This window comes from Hippichthys cyanospilos, chromosome 1, assembly GCF_059441005.1.
Source record: "Hippichthys cyanospilos isolate Australia breed blue-spotted pipefish chromosome 1, RoL_Hcya_1.0, whole genome shotgun sequence".
In the NCBI taxonomy this organism is placed as follows: Eukaryota; Metazoa; Chordata; class Actinopteri; order Syngnathiformes; family Syngnathidae; genus Hippichthys; species Hippichthys cyanospilos.
Window position 1 is genome coordinate 19,994,381 of NC_142369.1, and position 16,394 is coordinate 20,010,774.

Sequence of the window (16,394 nt, forward strand, 5' to 3'; positions counted from 1 at the left end):
CTCAAAGGTTTTAGTAACAGCAGCGACAGATTGATGGCTTCACCGACCCGCTCCTCCGTGAGACTGTAGCTCTCTCTCCCTGCGATCCAGCTCAGCCGCTTTCCTTTCCAACTCCTCCTGCCTTCTCAGCAAATCAGCTTGAGCACGTGCCTGGTCCTGCAACAGTCACACAGTGTTCACAAACCATAAAAACTGTATTTCTAATCAAGTTAGATTCTATTTTGTATCAAAGGTATTTTGGAACAACCTCCGTATGGTTTCCTTCCACATTCCAAAAACATGCAGAGTAACTAAATTGGACACTGTAAACTGCCCTTTGATTTGATATTATATTTCGTGAGGACAAGCGACAGTAGGAAATGGATGGACGGATTTGTTTAAAGCTAAAATAATAACCGATATTGCACCTGCGTTTGTTGCTGCGAGTAAGCCGGGGGTTCTTCTGTGGGCTTCATGATGGCAGGTTGTGTGTTCTGCGAAGGTGCTGGAGCAGACTTGGGGGCATTTCCAGGGGCAGCCTATAAAACCAATCTCTTAGCTTTTAAGTAATTAGGCCATAGTCCTTTTTTGTCAGTTTAGTCCCCTGAGATTGAGGAATTTGAAAGTGATAAGACTGAAGTATATAAAATGCTCACACACAAAGATGAACAGCAATATTTAGTAACGCAAAAAGAAGACAGAAGCTCAGCTGACCGTTCTGGCATCTGTGAAGGGGTTGTATTCTTCTAGACCACCAGGAGGGGTGGAACGGGTCACTTGTGTAACGGAGGGATCCTGAAACACAGAATGGAGCGCACAATTTATCCCCCCCAAAAAATGATATGTTGGATGGCATTCGTTCATTGGCTTCAAATTTGTCAAGAAATTATGGTGGCAGACAGGTTAGCTCGTTCGCCTCAGTATACTGAGGTTGTGGGCTCGCTCCCGGCACCAGCTATCCTGTCAGGAGTTTGCATTAACTCCCCATGTCCATGCGGGTTGTCTGAGGCACCGCCTATCCTGTGTTAATGCAAACACCAAACAGAATAGCTGGTGCCAGAAGTGAACCCACATCCTCCGTATGGTTTCCTTCCACATTCCATAAACATGCAGAGTAACTAAATTAGACACAATAAATTGCCCTTTGATGTATTTGTGAGTGCAAAAAGTTATTAATCTTTTTGAACCCTGCAACTGGCTGGCAACGAGCTCAGGGTGTACCCCGCCCACTGCCTGAAACAAGCTCCAGCACACCCGCGACTCTTGCGAGGTTAAGCGGTCAAAATGCATGTCGTGGCCCCATTTAGATCAGCATGCATAACCAATCTGTTTAAACATACCTCCATCTAACCATGCATCTTTTATTATTGAATTTGCGCTATGTAACAGAGCATAGAACATGTTAAAATATGACCTTAAAGTCCGGTAGCTTCATTGTTTTTTTTTCATATTCTGTTGGTCTTCGTTTTTTTTTTTTACTATGATGTATGAGCCCAGCCGATAGTAAAAGTTCTAAGTATACCCATACGTCGTTGTGCTAAATGCAAACATATGCAAACAAAATGGCTGCGTACCACCATAGCCCTGAAGAGCCAATCACAAGCCAACTTTTGTGCCATCGAAAACCTTCGAAATTGCTAAGAAAGGTGGCTTCAATCAAAACAATTTGGGTTAGCTGAGCTTGGGAGCTTGTCACCTTTAACGGGCAAGAGCGCGCAATAATTTTATACTTAGGAGCAATACTGCAGTTGACAAAGCTATTGTTTGCAATTGTCAATTTGGTTAGTTTGGTGTTGCAAAGCGCCAACACCTGTGGGACGAAGCGCGATTTTTACATTTTATTGGCAACTTCGAAATCAAGAACCTGCAGCACTGAAGGTAAGCTCAGTTAAGTCCGTTATGTTAAGCTAGGAGAATGTTCTAGTTTACAGACATATGTTGACGTTACCTAGTCTAGCATTTTAGTAAAACGACTGTTACATACAACCGTAAACAGTTTACAGTCGTCTTCCATCGGAGGCCTTGTATTGTAATAAATCCCTTTAATTGCTTCTTGGTAGCCGGTTGTGCTACCTAGCCAAGTGCCGACTGGGGAAAACCTGTAGCTAGCTTTACGGTTAGCTAGCTAGGTACGTTGATACTGACACAAACAGTATTGTGAACACAGCCTCAACATTTACATGCAAGGGTAATCTTAAAAATGTTTAGCGATTATTAGTTCGTGCAACGCAGCTATGTGTTGAAGCTAAAGCTGCAGCTTGACGGTTAGCATGCTAGCAACTATTTCGTTAGTTACCTGAAAAGGATTGTTAAAGTCCGGGTCCGCGAACGGGTTACTGTCAAAGTCGGACATTTTACTGGCTTTCGGAGAACGCGTTCCTGTATCTTAGGGCCTGGCAGTATTCGCTCTGTCGCTTTTTGCTTCCCCTCACTGCCGCCTGCGGTCTTGTCCGCCTCCGTCAGCTGATGGAGGACCCTCGGCTCTTTGCTAGTCCCGTTAGCACACAACAACAAAACCGGGAAAAGGGAAGGCCACGCGCGAAAGGAGCGTGACGTCATATATTCAGCACCACGGACAGCGTGACGTCACGCCGCGTCCGTCAACACAAAATGTAGGTTCCTTTAGTTAGCCTTTTTTTTTTAACTCTGATTTTAATAAAGTTACAACAACGTAAGGTCAATTAAGATTTAATTTACTGTGATAACCTCGATTTTTTTCCCCCCCTTAGCTTTTAACGACCATCTAAACCACAAGCCCGGGGGACAGATCCGGCCGCCACATCATGTCACGTGGCCCGCAAAATGCTGATTTGAGTTCAAGTTTCTAGGTAAAATTGCAAACTTGGAAGTTGTCTTTACCTTTTTCTTGGGGAAAAAAAACAAACAAAAAACAAAACAACACTATTTTATTCCCAATATCTCTGATTTCAAAACTAGCTAAGTGTGCGACAAACTCGAATACTTATTTGATTTAACAATTATTTCGGCCCTTTGACAAAACTATGACTAACTACAATGTGGCCCACAGTAAAAATGAGTTTGACACCCCTGATCTAAAGGATAGGTGTCAAAATCCAGTCCTTGAGGGCCGGTATCCTGCATGTTTTCCGCTTGTCTCTCCACAGCACACCTGATTCAAATGGTTGGCTGATTAACAAGCTCTGCAGGATCTTGAAAGTGATCTTAATCATTTGAATGTTTGAGAGAGAGGGCTAGAAAATATGCAGGGCTCCTGTCCTCCAGGACTAGAGTTCGATACCAGTGATCTAAAGCAAAGAACAAAATCAGTCTCATTTCTTTCATTCTCCATCTCCTTATCCTCACTAGGGTCGCCGGCTTGTTGGTGCCCATCCCAGCCGTCTTTGGGCTGTAGGCAGGGGAAACCCTGAACTGTTTGCCAGTCAATCACAGGGCACACAGATAACAAACAAACAACCATTCAAACACAAACAACCAAGCTCCACAGAGGAAGACCAGCGCGAGCTGGAATTGAACTTGGGACTGAATTGTGAGGCGGACGTGCTAAGAACTCTTCCACCATGCCGCCCTTCTCTCATTCTCTAGCAGGTAATGTCCTTCTGTTTATGGATTAGGAATATGCATCGCACACCTTCGTTAGCCACTCAATGGTGGGCTACCAATAACCGACATGTTTTATCACTGCTGGTTTTAGTAGTAAATTTCACATATTTACACCAATTACTTTCAACCAAGTCTTATCTATTTAAAACGGTCTTTAAGTTTCAATAGTTAACAATTACCGTGGAAAGATGAGTTTCAGCAATTGTCCTTGGCAATGACTCAGTCTTGGGTAAATGGACATTTAACATTATAATATCTTGTAAGTACATTGAGTCTTTTGAATCATTTTTAAATTTGAAAACAAACCGCAGGTACACAATTAGAGCTCCCACCGAAAGGGTTTGTAATTGCCCCGAAATTCCACAAGATGGTGGTAAATGACTACATCTGTCTAAATGAAATTCCTCAACTCACTTATTCCCCCTTCACTCCCAAATGGTACCAAGTTGCCACCAGATGGTAGCAAAGCAACACTGTTAATCCCCCAGCCTTGGCACAACAATGCAAATAAATGAGTTTTTCTGACTATTATGGAGAGTAGGTTCCAAAATTACATCAGTGAATGCCAAATTTGGACTATGTGGGTTTTATTACAATGGAACAGTTTGTGTGGTAAATAGATATGTTTTTGACCAATTTAGTGGGAGTGAGTATTTTCCATTAGTGTGTGGTGAGAGATCATCTGGATTGCTCCAGGAAATTATCCATGACGTTTTGGATAAATGGACTCAGTAGTATATCACCCTCATTTAAATCCTGGGCTATACGAACGTATAGTGAATCTTTTTGCTGCAGCTCCTGTTGCATTACAATCAATCCTCTACGCACGCACCATATCTGTTGTACAGTATTTTTACCAATACGACAGCCATCTTCCTCTATGTGGAAAAAAAATGAGGGTGTTAATGGTGATGGCGCTAATGATGATGAGGATAATAAGCAATGGAGGCATCTGCTCTGTCGATGATCTCTGCTGCCAATGAGGATGATCGCTTTCATAATATCTACAATGATGACTTGTTTCTCATAAAATTCACAGCCTATAAATGATTTTGTCTCTCACCGCAGCGTAGAGTAGCAGCCAGTGGCTGCATTGGATTGGAGTTCTCATACAATCCACTTGAGGGCGCTACAACGCCGTCAGCAGTCGTCTCGGTCTCTGTTGGCGGAATCTTTTTTTCTCATTTGCCTCCAATTTATTTTCATTCAAACGAAGGGTGACCATGTGAAGAACATCAGATGAGTTGACAGCCTGTAAATGTGATTTAAACATTTAAGCACCATTTACCCAGATTAAGTTTCAATTGGAGAACAAATGCTATTAGGTGGAAATCTTACGGTATGCTGTAAACGACAGCGCTTAAGATATTCTCAATTTTATTGTTTTAATCTTATTGGTCATATTTGAACAAAACGCTCTCGTACCTCTTTGGTTTTATCGAAAGCTCATGTCCGGTACACATTTAGTGTATTTGCAACTTTGACTCTTAACTACTCCGTCTGCTTTATGCACTCAATACTTATTTTATACTGAACCCAGTGATGGACCCTAGATAAACACCGCATACACACGCACACACCCGCACACGCACAAAGTGAGCATCAGTTCCTCCCCTAATCTCGTATTAATGGACCCAATCACAGACTCTATGAATAATCAATGGTCAGTGGTCTGCAACCGCAGTGCTTAGACCTTGAGTAAAACTGAATTTTCCTAATCAGATGCACACACACCTTGAGGCCCTAATAAGCACTCTAATGGTTTCGAATCTGTCGCATGGTTTGTTTGCTGCACAATGTGAAAGATAAACAAGCCATGGCCCGTCTTTGTGTATGGACTCTACATGCGTGCCTAGAGGGAAAAGATGGTGAAAACGTCCACCCTCGTCCTCCCATCCTCTGTCTCTAATACTGCAGTCCGTGTGTGTGTGTGTGTGTGTGTGTGTGTGTGTGTGGAAACAACCACTTTGGCTAATAGCTGCTACATTAGTCTCCTAACCAGCTGGTCATGGCCATTTAGAAATGTTCATTAGGTCGCCGACCAGAGTGGATAGGTGCGATAGTTCACTCTCGGCTGTCGACTGTAGAGAGACGGGCACGGGCAGACCGAGAGGCAGAGGCAAAGTCATTCACCCGCCAACTTGACGACCAAGTGTTAAAAGCCGTGGATGCAATTATCCCCAGATTGCCCTGAATTAGAACCTGGCGTATAATTACATCTCATTAATGTCTATGAGTGTTATTTTAGAGTTGTGAAAGGTTGGATAAGCAGGACTTGGTATTATGGCTTATTAATGCTGCAACATCTGGCGCTATTCTGGCAATATTCTGATGAGTGAATGGGATGGAAATGTGGTATTTAAATGTTACCGTCATATGGTGCAAGCGCTAATTCTTCATGTAAAAATGCACAACCACAACATGCACAGAATGTAGTTAATATCGTTATGGTATTGCATGAAAAGTCGCATGTAAGGTAACCTGAATGCAGCCCAAAGTCTACGCATTAATAGTGAACACTCATTTTCCTGAAAAAAAAAATTCTACCAAATGTGTACTGTTTTTTTTTTTTTTTTTTTAGTATTTTTTAAATAAATTGAACTGAAGCATTTAGCTTGCCCAAGTGCAAAAAGTCTTCTCTAAATTTTAGTTCACAAATTATTATTGAAAAAAAAATCACTTGGTGACCTTGACCTTTTGCTAAAATAATTTTCCTCCCATATCCCGAGACGTAAAATATGTAAACAATGTGAGATTCCCAAATCAAAACAAAAATACCTCTCAATTTTTGTACATTTTTTTTGCAACGGCCATCAGTAAGCACTTTGCCTTTGTAGAAGAAATCCATCCACCAGGCTGTGAAAACAAACCATACTGGCAAATTACACTGAACCAGTTTGTGATGAAGCGTGATTGACTTGCTGTTGACATTAAAATTGCATGCTGTCCAAAATGTTCGCATCCATGACTGCACGTTATGTGACAGAACTGAACATTTAAGTGGATACTGGACAAGTCCAAAATCCTATTTGGTCTTTTTATCTGTCCACATGGGACTGCATTTTGATCTTCTTCAATCATACAAATTTAATTTAAGATTGTTTTCAATTATAATAATATGGTAACAACAAATGGAATAACACTTAATACCTTCTGTCAAAAAAGACCTCAAAAATAGAATAAATATGAATAACTACAGAAACTTTGCTGAAACTTTCCCTTTGGTTGAAAACATTGCTTTTAGTCAACACTGAGCTAAAAACATATAGCTGAAAACTTGTCATCTGCTTTAGAACATTATTATCGATGCACTTGGTTATTTTTTTCACACTGAGAAAAACTAATCATCTAACCTAATATAGTGTCCCCTATTGTAAATTGTTTTATTTATTTAATGGTAGTCTTCACACCGAGGTAGTTGCTGCAACCATAATCCATTTGGACTACCATTAGAAAATAAAAGGAAACAATTCATAATGTAAACTTCAGAAACCTGTTTGCATTATGTGGAGTGACTAAATTCTATCTCAGATTATGTACATTTTTGAATTGAATCACAATTAGGTTTCTAAAGACTGAGTCAACCGAAGGAGGTCCAACCCTGTAACTCTGAATTTAGTAACAGGTTTGCGCCGTTGCAGGTAACAGGGTTGCAAATCTGCACTAATGTTCATTTTCTCAGGAGTAGAAACTAGCCCTTTAGCTAGCTGTTATTGCTGGCCAGGGGGACACTCTTATTAATGTCAATGAGAAAAAAAAAGATTTAAAAATCATTGTCTTATTCTGATTATATATGTACCAGGGTTGCATGAAGTAAAGTGAGACATTCAAGTAAGGCTCACTATAAGTGTGAAAAATAGTACACCTTTTCTCTAGTCTCGCCATTCTTTTGGAAAACTGTTTGATGATTTCAAGTCCAGCATTTCATGTGATTTACTGATTTCTTTTTCTTCTACCATGCTAAAAAGGTTAAGGTAACAGGGTTTCATGCATGTTGTGTGACACACATTCCATGTATAATATTTTTTCTTTGAAACCGTCTGTTTACTGAAATAAAGGTTCCGACAGTTGCAAAAGACGGGAATGAAATAACTAGTACTACTACTACAAAAAAAAAAAATCTGGTTGAACTGTATCATCTGAGATTCACTTAGGTCATTACAGGGTGTGGGACAGGAGAATAATTTTAGGGGGGTACTCCAGATTTATTTATTTATTTTTAAAACTATTTCCATTCACTCTTTTCTCTTAGTCTCTTTGTTTTGGAAGGGTGAAAAAAAAAAAAATATATATTTATTTATTTATTTATTTATTTATAATATGTGTGTGCATGCGTGTGTGCGTGTGTATAAAATGTGTGGTCTTAAACAAAGAAATCTGCATTTAGAATTCGGAGAAGACATAAGTTCTACGCGAATATGTAAACATGTTTGCTCTGATGACCAGTCAGAGCACATTACACACAACGCCATTCGACAGAGGAGGGGGAAAAAGCCGATTGATTCCCCATTTCCATATTAATGAGCAGATTTGTTAAAAGCCTTGAGGAGGAGGAGAAAATAACAGGGTCTTCATAGGGCACGACATTTATAAATAAAGCTGATGCAGAGAAAAATGGAAATTAAACCTTTTAGTTTAATAAATTTGAGGCGTCCGCGGCAAGCGAGCGATTTGCATTTCCATTTGTGGCCGAATAATGAGAGCGCAGGCAGGCAGGCCCATGATGAGGCGGCGAGCATTGCTTTTGCCTCTCCAACCGTCAGGCAATCACACCGCTGTGCAAGCCCTCCACGTCAATGTCATTAGCTCAGGCCTGACAACTCCGCTGCTCAGCTCTCTTAATATTATTTGCCCGTAAAGCCACTTTGAAGGAGGAACGGCACTGTACGCAAAGTCAAGTGCATTCAAATTCGGTGTTTTGCAAACTTCAAGGAACGCCCTTGAATATTCAACATTGTCTCTGTGTGGAGGTGTTACTCGAAAAATGATCTTTTGTTGTTGTACCTGTCAGAGCGACACACAAGCGCGCACACATGCGCCATCACTGATTGAATTTATTGGGGAATGGATGTTGACTTGGACCACTCCAAGTAGGCTAGATTGTTGTTGTTCGCGGATTGACAGAAAGACCCGGAGCGGCTGATTGAAAGTGCCTTTTAGCTTGCTCTCACTGTATATTTGATTTGGCAAAATGGAAGGGGGAGTCCAGTCTTTTCCCAGGATGCAAGCACACGTCTGTCTTTGCGAGCCGCGTGTTTTGTGTTTGTGTGTGGCGGCCTGCGCCGCTAAATGCTGCATAAATTGTGCCCCTTTCAGGTATTAATTGAATAATGCAAGCACTCCTCCCGTCAAGCCACTGAGCGCCACTGAGTGCAGCACTCTCTCAGCGTCCCCGCCTGTGACTTGACAAGATTTATCTGTGTTGTTCCAGCCAATGCGTGCCATTTGTTCCGAATGTTGGCCATAAACATGCAAAGAGCAGAAGTGTGCACTCGTAAAATAAGGCCCTCAACGGCTGTTTTACAGCCCAAAGGGACCGCTGCCGGGTGGCTGGGAAAGGGGGGGGGTCAGCATATCAAATCGTGTTGCGGCGCCTGCCGAGCCAACCGCGTGTTTTAAGTTCTGCTCCAAGCACCGACGTGATGAAAAGGAACGAACGGCATCACAGAGGAAGAGCGTGGCGTGCGAGAGATGTGCAACATTGTGTTAAATATGCGTAATAGGCATTATTTTCCAATCCCTTTTTTTTAATGGGACGCGTCTCATTTGGTGGCCTTATGTCTTCTTCCAAACTTTAAAAAGATATTCAGCCTGACACATTCAGGAAACCTTCCGTACCAAAAAACCGCATCAACCTTTATATAGGGCAGTTATCACGCCTCTCCCGTCAAGAATAAAGTCAGTCGCCCTTTAACGAGCCTCATTCAAATATAAAAATCTTTTGTTCCAGCGTGGACGTTTTAGGTCCTCGGGTTGTGGACGCGGCGTATGGATGAGACTCAATTGCACGTCCGTAAATTGATTTGCTGATTTAGCACCTCTCTCATTTTCCACGGAGTAATATTAGCCTTACCTACTGCCATCTGTTTTTATTACCTGGGTAAATATGTTTGTCTCGGGATATCAATAATCATAAAGAAAGCCATGACTCACTCCCTGGAATACTGTTTGTGTGTCGCGCTGGGGCCGGCCCGTGCCAACAATTACGAATATTCGACATATTTCTCAACGTAATTGGTGGAAAGCAAACGTTATCAGCCTCCGTATCACTAACTGCGCACGCTCCCACACACACCTCGACTGCTGTGGCTGATGCCTTGACTGAGTGTGTGTTCTCCTATTACAGACAGTAATTACCGTCAGTCACCCTGTGTGTCCATAACAAGGCGGCATAATGCCCTAATCAAGCCTGGATTAATCCAACCCTCCCTCTAATCACTCTAAAAGTGATTTATATTGTTTTTCCTGTTCTGAACAAATGAAATCTGTAGCCCAAATTAATACTGGCTTTTCATCACCGGGAAGTTAAAAAGCCAGTAACCGTCACATTCTTGTCGTTGATGCCACATCCGAGGAGACGTTTACGTGCGCACATACGTGTGCGTTTAACAAAAATATACTGTATAATGTGATATTCCATTAGGTTGACACTCAAATAACCGTTAGTCCTCTGCTGAGAAAGGCTTTCAGACAAAGAAAATGAGGGTCATCAGTTGAATAACCGCAATTTTATCGCAGTGGTTTCCTCCAACAGAGTCGCTTTTGATTTAATAATTCAGATCAGAAAAAAAACAGCGGCTGATGAATGACATTTCCGCAATTACCAGCCGGACTTTCGAGGTGTAAATTAAGAGCACCCTGAGCATATTTGTGAGGGTTCGTGTCTTTTGTGAATATGGTTACACTGTAATGGACTTTTTTACCGCCATCGATCAATTATTGGAATGAAAAATGCACGATATCTTTCCGTGCAATTCATTTGTCAAATGGTATCTGCCACAATCTTGCAATTTCTTGGTCTCGGGTTTCATTTAAGATAGCGAGCCTTCTATTTTTGCTCTCATGCCTCCTGCTTTGTTCCATTGCCATTGTTAAACAAATCAATTCCAACACCGACTCACTTCCCACTGTTTTTCATTACGAAGAACGAAGGCTGGACACGAATTGTAACGGAGCCCTGAAATTTCCTGCGCGCTATTCAGTTTGTGCTTGGAATACAAACCGACTCACAAGACGTGTACTTAACAAATGCAAATTGTGAGCCAATCTGGCGACGCTCTCCGGGCTCTCCAGTTTCCATATTCATTTCCGTCCCACCCCGGCGTTTCCCAACTCCGAGAACAATCCGGAGGTTAAGCCGACAGCAAGAGAAGAAGAAGAAGAAAAAAAAATGGAGATCTGACCGTGTCCACCCTCTCTCTTTTCACTTCCCCTCACCCTTTCTCGCTCACCTGTGTTGCCCTCTCCTTCCTCTCCATCTTCCCCCCTGTTCTCCCTTCAGCCCTCGCTCCCCTGTTCTCTTCATGCTGCGTAATTCTCATCTTACACACTCTGTTGCTCTTCACTATGAATAATGCATGGTGTGTGAGAAATCCTCAATCTCATGCTTGGCTCCCAGCGAGCATTACGGATCTTGCATCTCTATTATAGAGACGGAGAAACGGAGAGAGAGCTATATCGCATATTGCTTTGTTTTCTTGCATTTAAGCTCCAATCTGGGTCGGCTTAAATGTGTATGAATAACGTAAAGATGCACCCATTTGCCCATTAATTGCCATATACGGACAGTTTTTCTACAATTTCATCATTTGAAAGCCTGCTCATCATAGAGCCTTGGTAGGCAAAGTATAAATAACAAAAAATTTTCCATTTTGGCCATCCTTGTGCAAAACAATTTGCGGCCTCCAATCGAATGCAAGCAAATGGTGATGGCTGTAATATAAAAATACAGAATATTAATTCAAAGAGCGGAGCATCTCCTCTGGTCTTCTGTTTTGATTGACTCCTCCAAATGGCAATAGATTAGGTCATCAAACTCTAGGCCTTAGGCCGGATCTGGCGTGCCACATAAATTTTGTCACCCGCTAAAGAGTATAACGCATCTATTTTCTCTTAATCTGAAAATTTTGCCTGTTCTGATTTTGACTTTCTGCACTTCTGAAGTCTCTGAATGACATTCAAGCATGTTTTTTTTTTTTGTTTTTTTGCGCTGTAAATTACTAAATTACTCATGTCATCCAGTCCATGCAGAAGCATGCAATAATTTACCAGAGTTAAAAATGTTTTTCAAAACAAAATATGTTTTAGATTCTACAAAGTAGGCACCTTTTGCCTACTTTTTAACATTGTATTTAAGTCTTTATAAGTCTTTTTTTTCTTTTTTTTTTTACTAAGTGGAATATATTAGAGGGGCATTTATGTTTTATTTGTGTTACTTTTATATCTTATAAAATTGTTAAAGGAAAAGACTGTTTGCTCACCCAATTTATTATGGACATGTTTCAACTATTCATCGGTATCGCTATTGACATCAACAATGCATTACATTGGTAACTATAACAATATCTACTGATCAATGCTGAACATTGGTCAGAGTTGATCAGTAGACAGGACAGAACTTCCATTTCTTTGACCTCCTAGGACATGCAGCGGCAGGGATGTCTCTCTTCAAATTCCAGCAGTAATCGGCCATGATGACTGCATCCCACCGTCCCTGATACCTGGGGTCCATCACCTTCATATCATGATGAAATCTTCCACCATCTGCTGGTCGCTCATTAATTCCAGATTCTCAGGAAACCGATCCATATGCGAGAACAGGTAATGCATTTTAATGTTCTTGTTGCATCCCAGGTTTTTGACAGCAGTCAGCATTTTGGCGATGGGTTCTGTTGGCCATGTTGTTGCCAAGGAGGTCCTTCACAACCGGAACAAACGCCTTTCACTTGGTTCGACTTTATTCATTGAGTTTTCAAACCCTGGATCTCTCATAAGTCTGTCAAAGATACCAGCTTTCAATTCCTTCATGATAACCCCTGGAAAAACATGCCACAGTTGAGTGAAGCGGCCACCATCCTTGTCTAGAGCTTTGGTGGAGGTGTGCCGATGACGTTTTTTAATCTGCTCGGCTCCGATTCCCTCCTTTTTCGTGTAATGCTGAGCTTGGTCCCTACTTTCTCACCTGTACTGAAAGCACGGGTATTTGGTGAAACCGGACTGCTCTCCCAACAAAATGTTCACCATCTTCAGGTCAACACAGATCATCCACCCATTTTGCCAAAAGAAGCATGAGAAGCACCTTTACGAATCTCGTCCCTGGTTTCAGTCAGTCAGCAAAGAATGTGCGGTCACAACTAGAAAATTCATCCAAATTGTCTAAAATCAGTTAAAAATCATCATTCATTTTTTGCTGTTGACCAGTGTAATGAGCAGTTTGATCCACACCAATTGATGTCTATCTTAAGTAGATAAAATTTACGTATATATTAATCGACAATTAGTCGATTAGTAAAAATAATGGGTTAGGGCAGTGGTTCTCAAATGGGGGTACGAGTACCCTTGGGGGCTTCTTGAAGGAACTTCAGGGGGTACTCAAGATTTTAAATAAAACAAACAAACAGACATGTAAACATCTTTTAAAAGTAATTATTGAATTAACGTTTTCAGGAAAATGTCAATGCATAAAATACATTTTATGTTCAGCAGGTTATTCAATTTCATTATTGTAAAAAGCCAGATTCTCCCCCATTCTAGAATGGTTCGACCCAACATGTGCCACCTCTCATCACCTGTCAAGTTAATGTTTTATTTTTTTGAACAAACCTCTACTGTAATCCCAAATGGAACACTTTATGTTGAATATTTTTCTGTGGACAAATATTTATAATTATTTATTTTTGAGAACAGGTCTGACACTTATATTGATTTTTTTTTTGTGGAAAAATATTTATTAATAATTATTTCTTTTTGATAAAAAGAATTCTTCTATGATCCTGAAGAGGACACTTTAGGTTGATTATTTTTTGTGGACCAATACAACTGAAGTGGGTCTAAAGTTTAATAAGGGTCTAAAGTTGAATAAATCAGACACTGATGGCATGTTTTAAGTCTTTTTTTCTTTGAATCCTAAAATGCTTTGCACTGGTTCAGGTTTACTTGTCTTAAAAGATATTTCACGGGGGGAACATCACTGAAAAAAGGTTGGGAACCACTGGGTTAGGGTTTAAAAACATGTTTTGGTAGTGAGCGATTACTCGATTATTTGATGGAATAATCTAAAAAGATTCAATAGTTGCAGCCCTGATATCGTTACAACAGCAATTGTTGACACGTTGGTATGCCAGTTTTACAAACATTTTGTAACTTGACTTGATCTACTATGCTGACAAATAGAAGGCATGTACAATTAGCAGTCATAGAAGCATTTATTCTGAGAATTTGGTTGTGTAATGGACAAATGTAACGCATATGCATTGTGTGTGAATGTTGGAGAGCGTGAGCGATGCCACATAGACTCAAGTTTTATGGGGTGTGTACACGCTATAAAAGCACTGAAGAGTTAAAGTGCTTTTCTACCACGCTCAAAGCCATGTGTCAGCAGCAGACCACTAAATCCACACAATTCCCCTGAACGCTTTCCCTTCCTCTGATAGTCCATCATGGCTCCGTTTCAGGTGGCTGGGCCGCTGTGGCTGACGGGGCCGAGTCCTTGAGGAGATCACGCGTCTGTAGAAAGTACAGGACAAGCACTGATGTTGGAGCTTTGGAATGATTCTCTCTAGCTGCTGCTCCCTCCTGTTTTTTTTTTTTTTTCACCTTCTTTCTGGTCTGTTTCGTCCAAATGTCTCTATGATAGTGTTTCATGGCTGCAGTCGCTCTGATTGGAATGCCTTCGATGATTATGTTGACGACATAGCCTTGATCATGTCGCCACCTTTAAATGACCTGGCTCATTACCTTCCCTAAGAAGGTTGTTTTTATTGTTTCTTTTTCTTGTTAATGTTATTTTGGAAAAATGTGGCATCTCTATAGATATAGAAGCAGGTCAAGGAATTCCCCCCAACGTACACATACACTTTTGGAGAAGAACCTTTGTTGCAAAATGGCCTAATTTGTCAGGCAAAACAAGTACTGACCTCTGCATCCATCGCTTTAAAAAATGTCAGAACTGTGCCGTAATATTCCTGAATTGGGTGGAACCATGCCCTTGCGGTTAGCTCATCCGCCACTGCTTTGAGGTTGGTGTTTTCGTATCAGTTGCTATGCAATTACTAGTCAAGTACGTGTCACCTTTTTCACAATGGTCATGTCTTTGTCACATTTTTCTTATTTTTCACCTTTGTCATGTATGGTTCTATTTGTACTCTGGTCAATGAATGTGATGTCTTTGTTCCTTGTGTATCAGTCGCCATGAACTTTCTATGATTCTTAAGTTCGGTTTAATATGTCATACCTGTGGATTATCGAATGGCAAGATTCAGCGGTCGGGAGACCGTCAGCAAGCGACTGACTCTCCGTCAGTCTGTCACTAATGGACACCCATTTTGCCCGCATAAACAACGAATGATGGCCCCCACTTATAAAAATGACAGAATAAGAATGTTAGAACGTGTGTTTTTCAAGTGTCATTGTAATCATTCGGATAGACATTCCGTCAGATGTCCATCAGTCTTACACTCCCCTTTTGCCGAAGGAAATACAAGCCAACTGCTTTACCTGTTTGTTTGCGGTGTTGCTTGTTTCCATTGACTTTAATATGGAATTGGACAGTGCATAGTTAAGTGTAAACTGAACTCATCTGAGTGTAGTGCTTTCACAGTAAGAAGCCTGTCGGTCTTCTGTGGCATGAACCTCAATCAATACAGTAACAACCAAATAGGGGAAAGTTGCTTATGAGAACAAGTGGGGTAATTTACATCACCTCCCTGTCTTGTTGCCTATAATACATACTGTGTTATACGCCATGATTTTTCCATTGTAGCTCGTTAACGCGCAAGCATTAGCCGTTTAAGGACATAGAAGAAGAAGGAGGAGGAGAAGAAATGGAAGAATGTGACAAACATTTTTAATTGTAACTCGTTGGCATGCAAGCATTAGCCAACTTGTATACTATACTATCCGTGATGAGACGTACGTCGTCACCGACAGGAAATGTTTTTCAAATGGCTCCGTAACTCCTAATCCATCTGTGCTATCAACATCATTCCAACTGGTTTTGAAAGCAGAGAAGCTGTGCTTTCCATTGATACCATACCGTTTTGAGAGTTTTGCGAGGTCTCAGTGGATCATTTGCGTTTTTTTTTTTTCCGGAGTGTAAGCAATTTTGTCAGTGTAAATAATATTTTGGTGTTGTTTTGAAGTGTTTTTTTTTTTTTTTTTTTTTTTACTTTGTGTTCACTGCATTTTTTGCATCGTTTTCTTCCATTGTAAAACTTTTTTGCAAGCATTTTTTTTGTAAATAATTACGTAAATACTGGAAAACAGAATGCCGAGACGACTCACAAGGAAGAGGAAACTTGTACAGGGTTCAGCAGAGAATCCACAGGAGGTGATGGGAATTGAAGTGATTACAGAGGCCAGCACCATCAGCATTTTTAATGCTTACCTCAGTTGCCATGAAAGGTAAGAATACTCTTCTTGGATAATCATAGTCATCATGCGACAATCAACTCTATCCTGACATTACTTAACTCTTTCTGGTGTGACCATAACACATCTGCAGATCTCCTTAAAAGTTCACTGTTGAGTTAAAAATGTGTTTCTCCGTTTCCGACGGACTGACAGATGAATGTTTACAATTGACCGAATGTTTAAACTGTCCGACCGACAATGAC

The 16,394-nt window shown here is 40.9% G+C and overlaps 1 protein-coding gene and 1 long non-coding RNA gene across 3 annotated transcripts in view; one reads left to right on the forward strand and one right to left on the reverse strand.

The window, feature by feature from the left end:
- The window catches only part of scamp1 (secretory carrier membrane protein 1), a 6,813-nt gene extending 4,296 nt beyond the window's left edge, over positions 1-2,517 (reverse strand). The window contains exons 1-4 of the mRNA XM_088419681.1: positions 2,276-2,517; positions 694-774; positions 408-518; positions 48-156 (exon numbers count right to left, since the gene is read on the reverse strand). Of these exons, the coding sequence (XP_088275807.1) occupies positions 48-156; positions 408-518; positions 694-774; positions 2,276-2,332 (358 nt within the window). The 5' untranslated portion in view covers positions 2,333-2,517. The remainder of the gene's footprint in view (positions 1-47; positions 157-407; positions 519-693; positions 775-2,275) is intronic.
- On the forward strand, positions 1,550-15,275 carry LOC148429607 (uncharacterized). 2 transcript variants are annotated; one of them, XR_015866172.1, is made up of 6 exons: positions 1,550-1,857; positions 2,443-2,591; positions 2,709-2,807; positions 3,307-3,546; positions 12,202-12,381; positions 14,235-15,275. It is a non-coding gene; the product is annotated as an uncharacterized LOC148429607 (long non-coding RNA). The 2 variants fall into 2 exon arrangements; XR_015866173.1 differs by lacking the exon at positions 2,443-2,591.
- Positions 15,276-16,394: the final 1,119 nt, after the last annotated feature.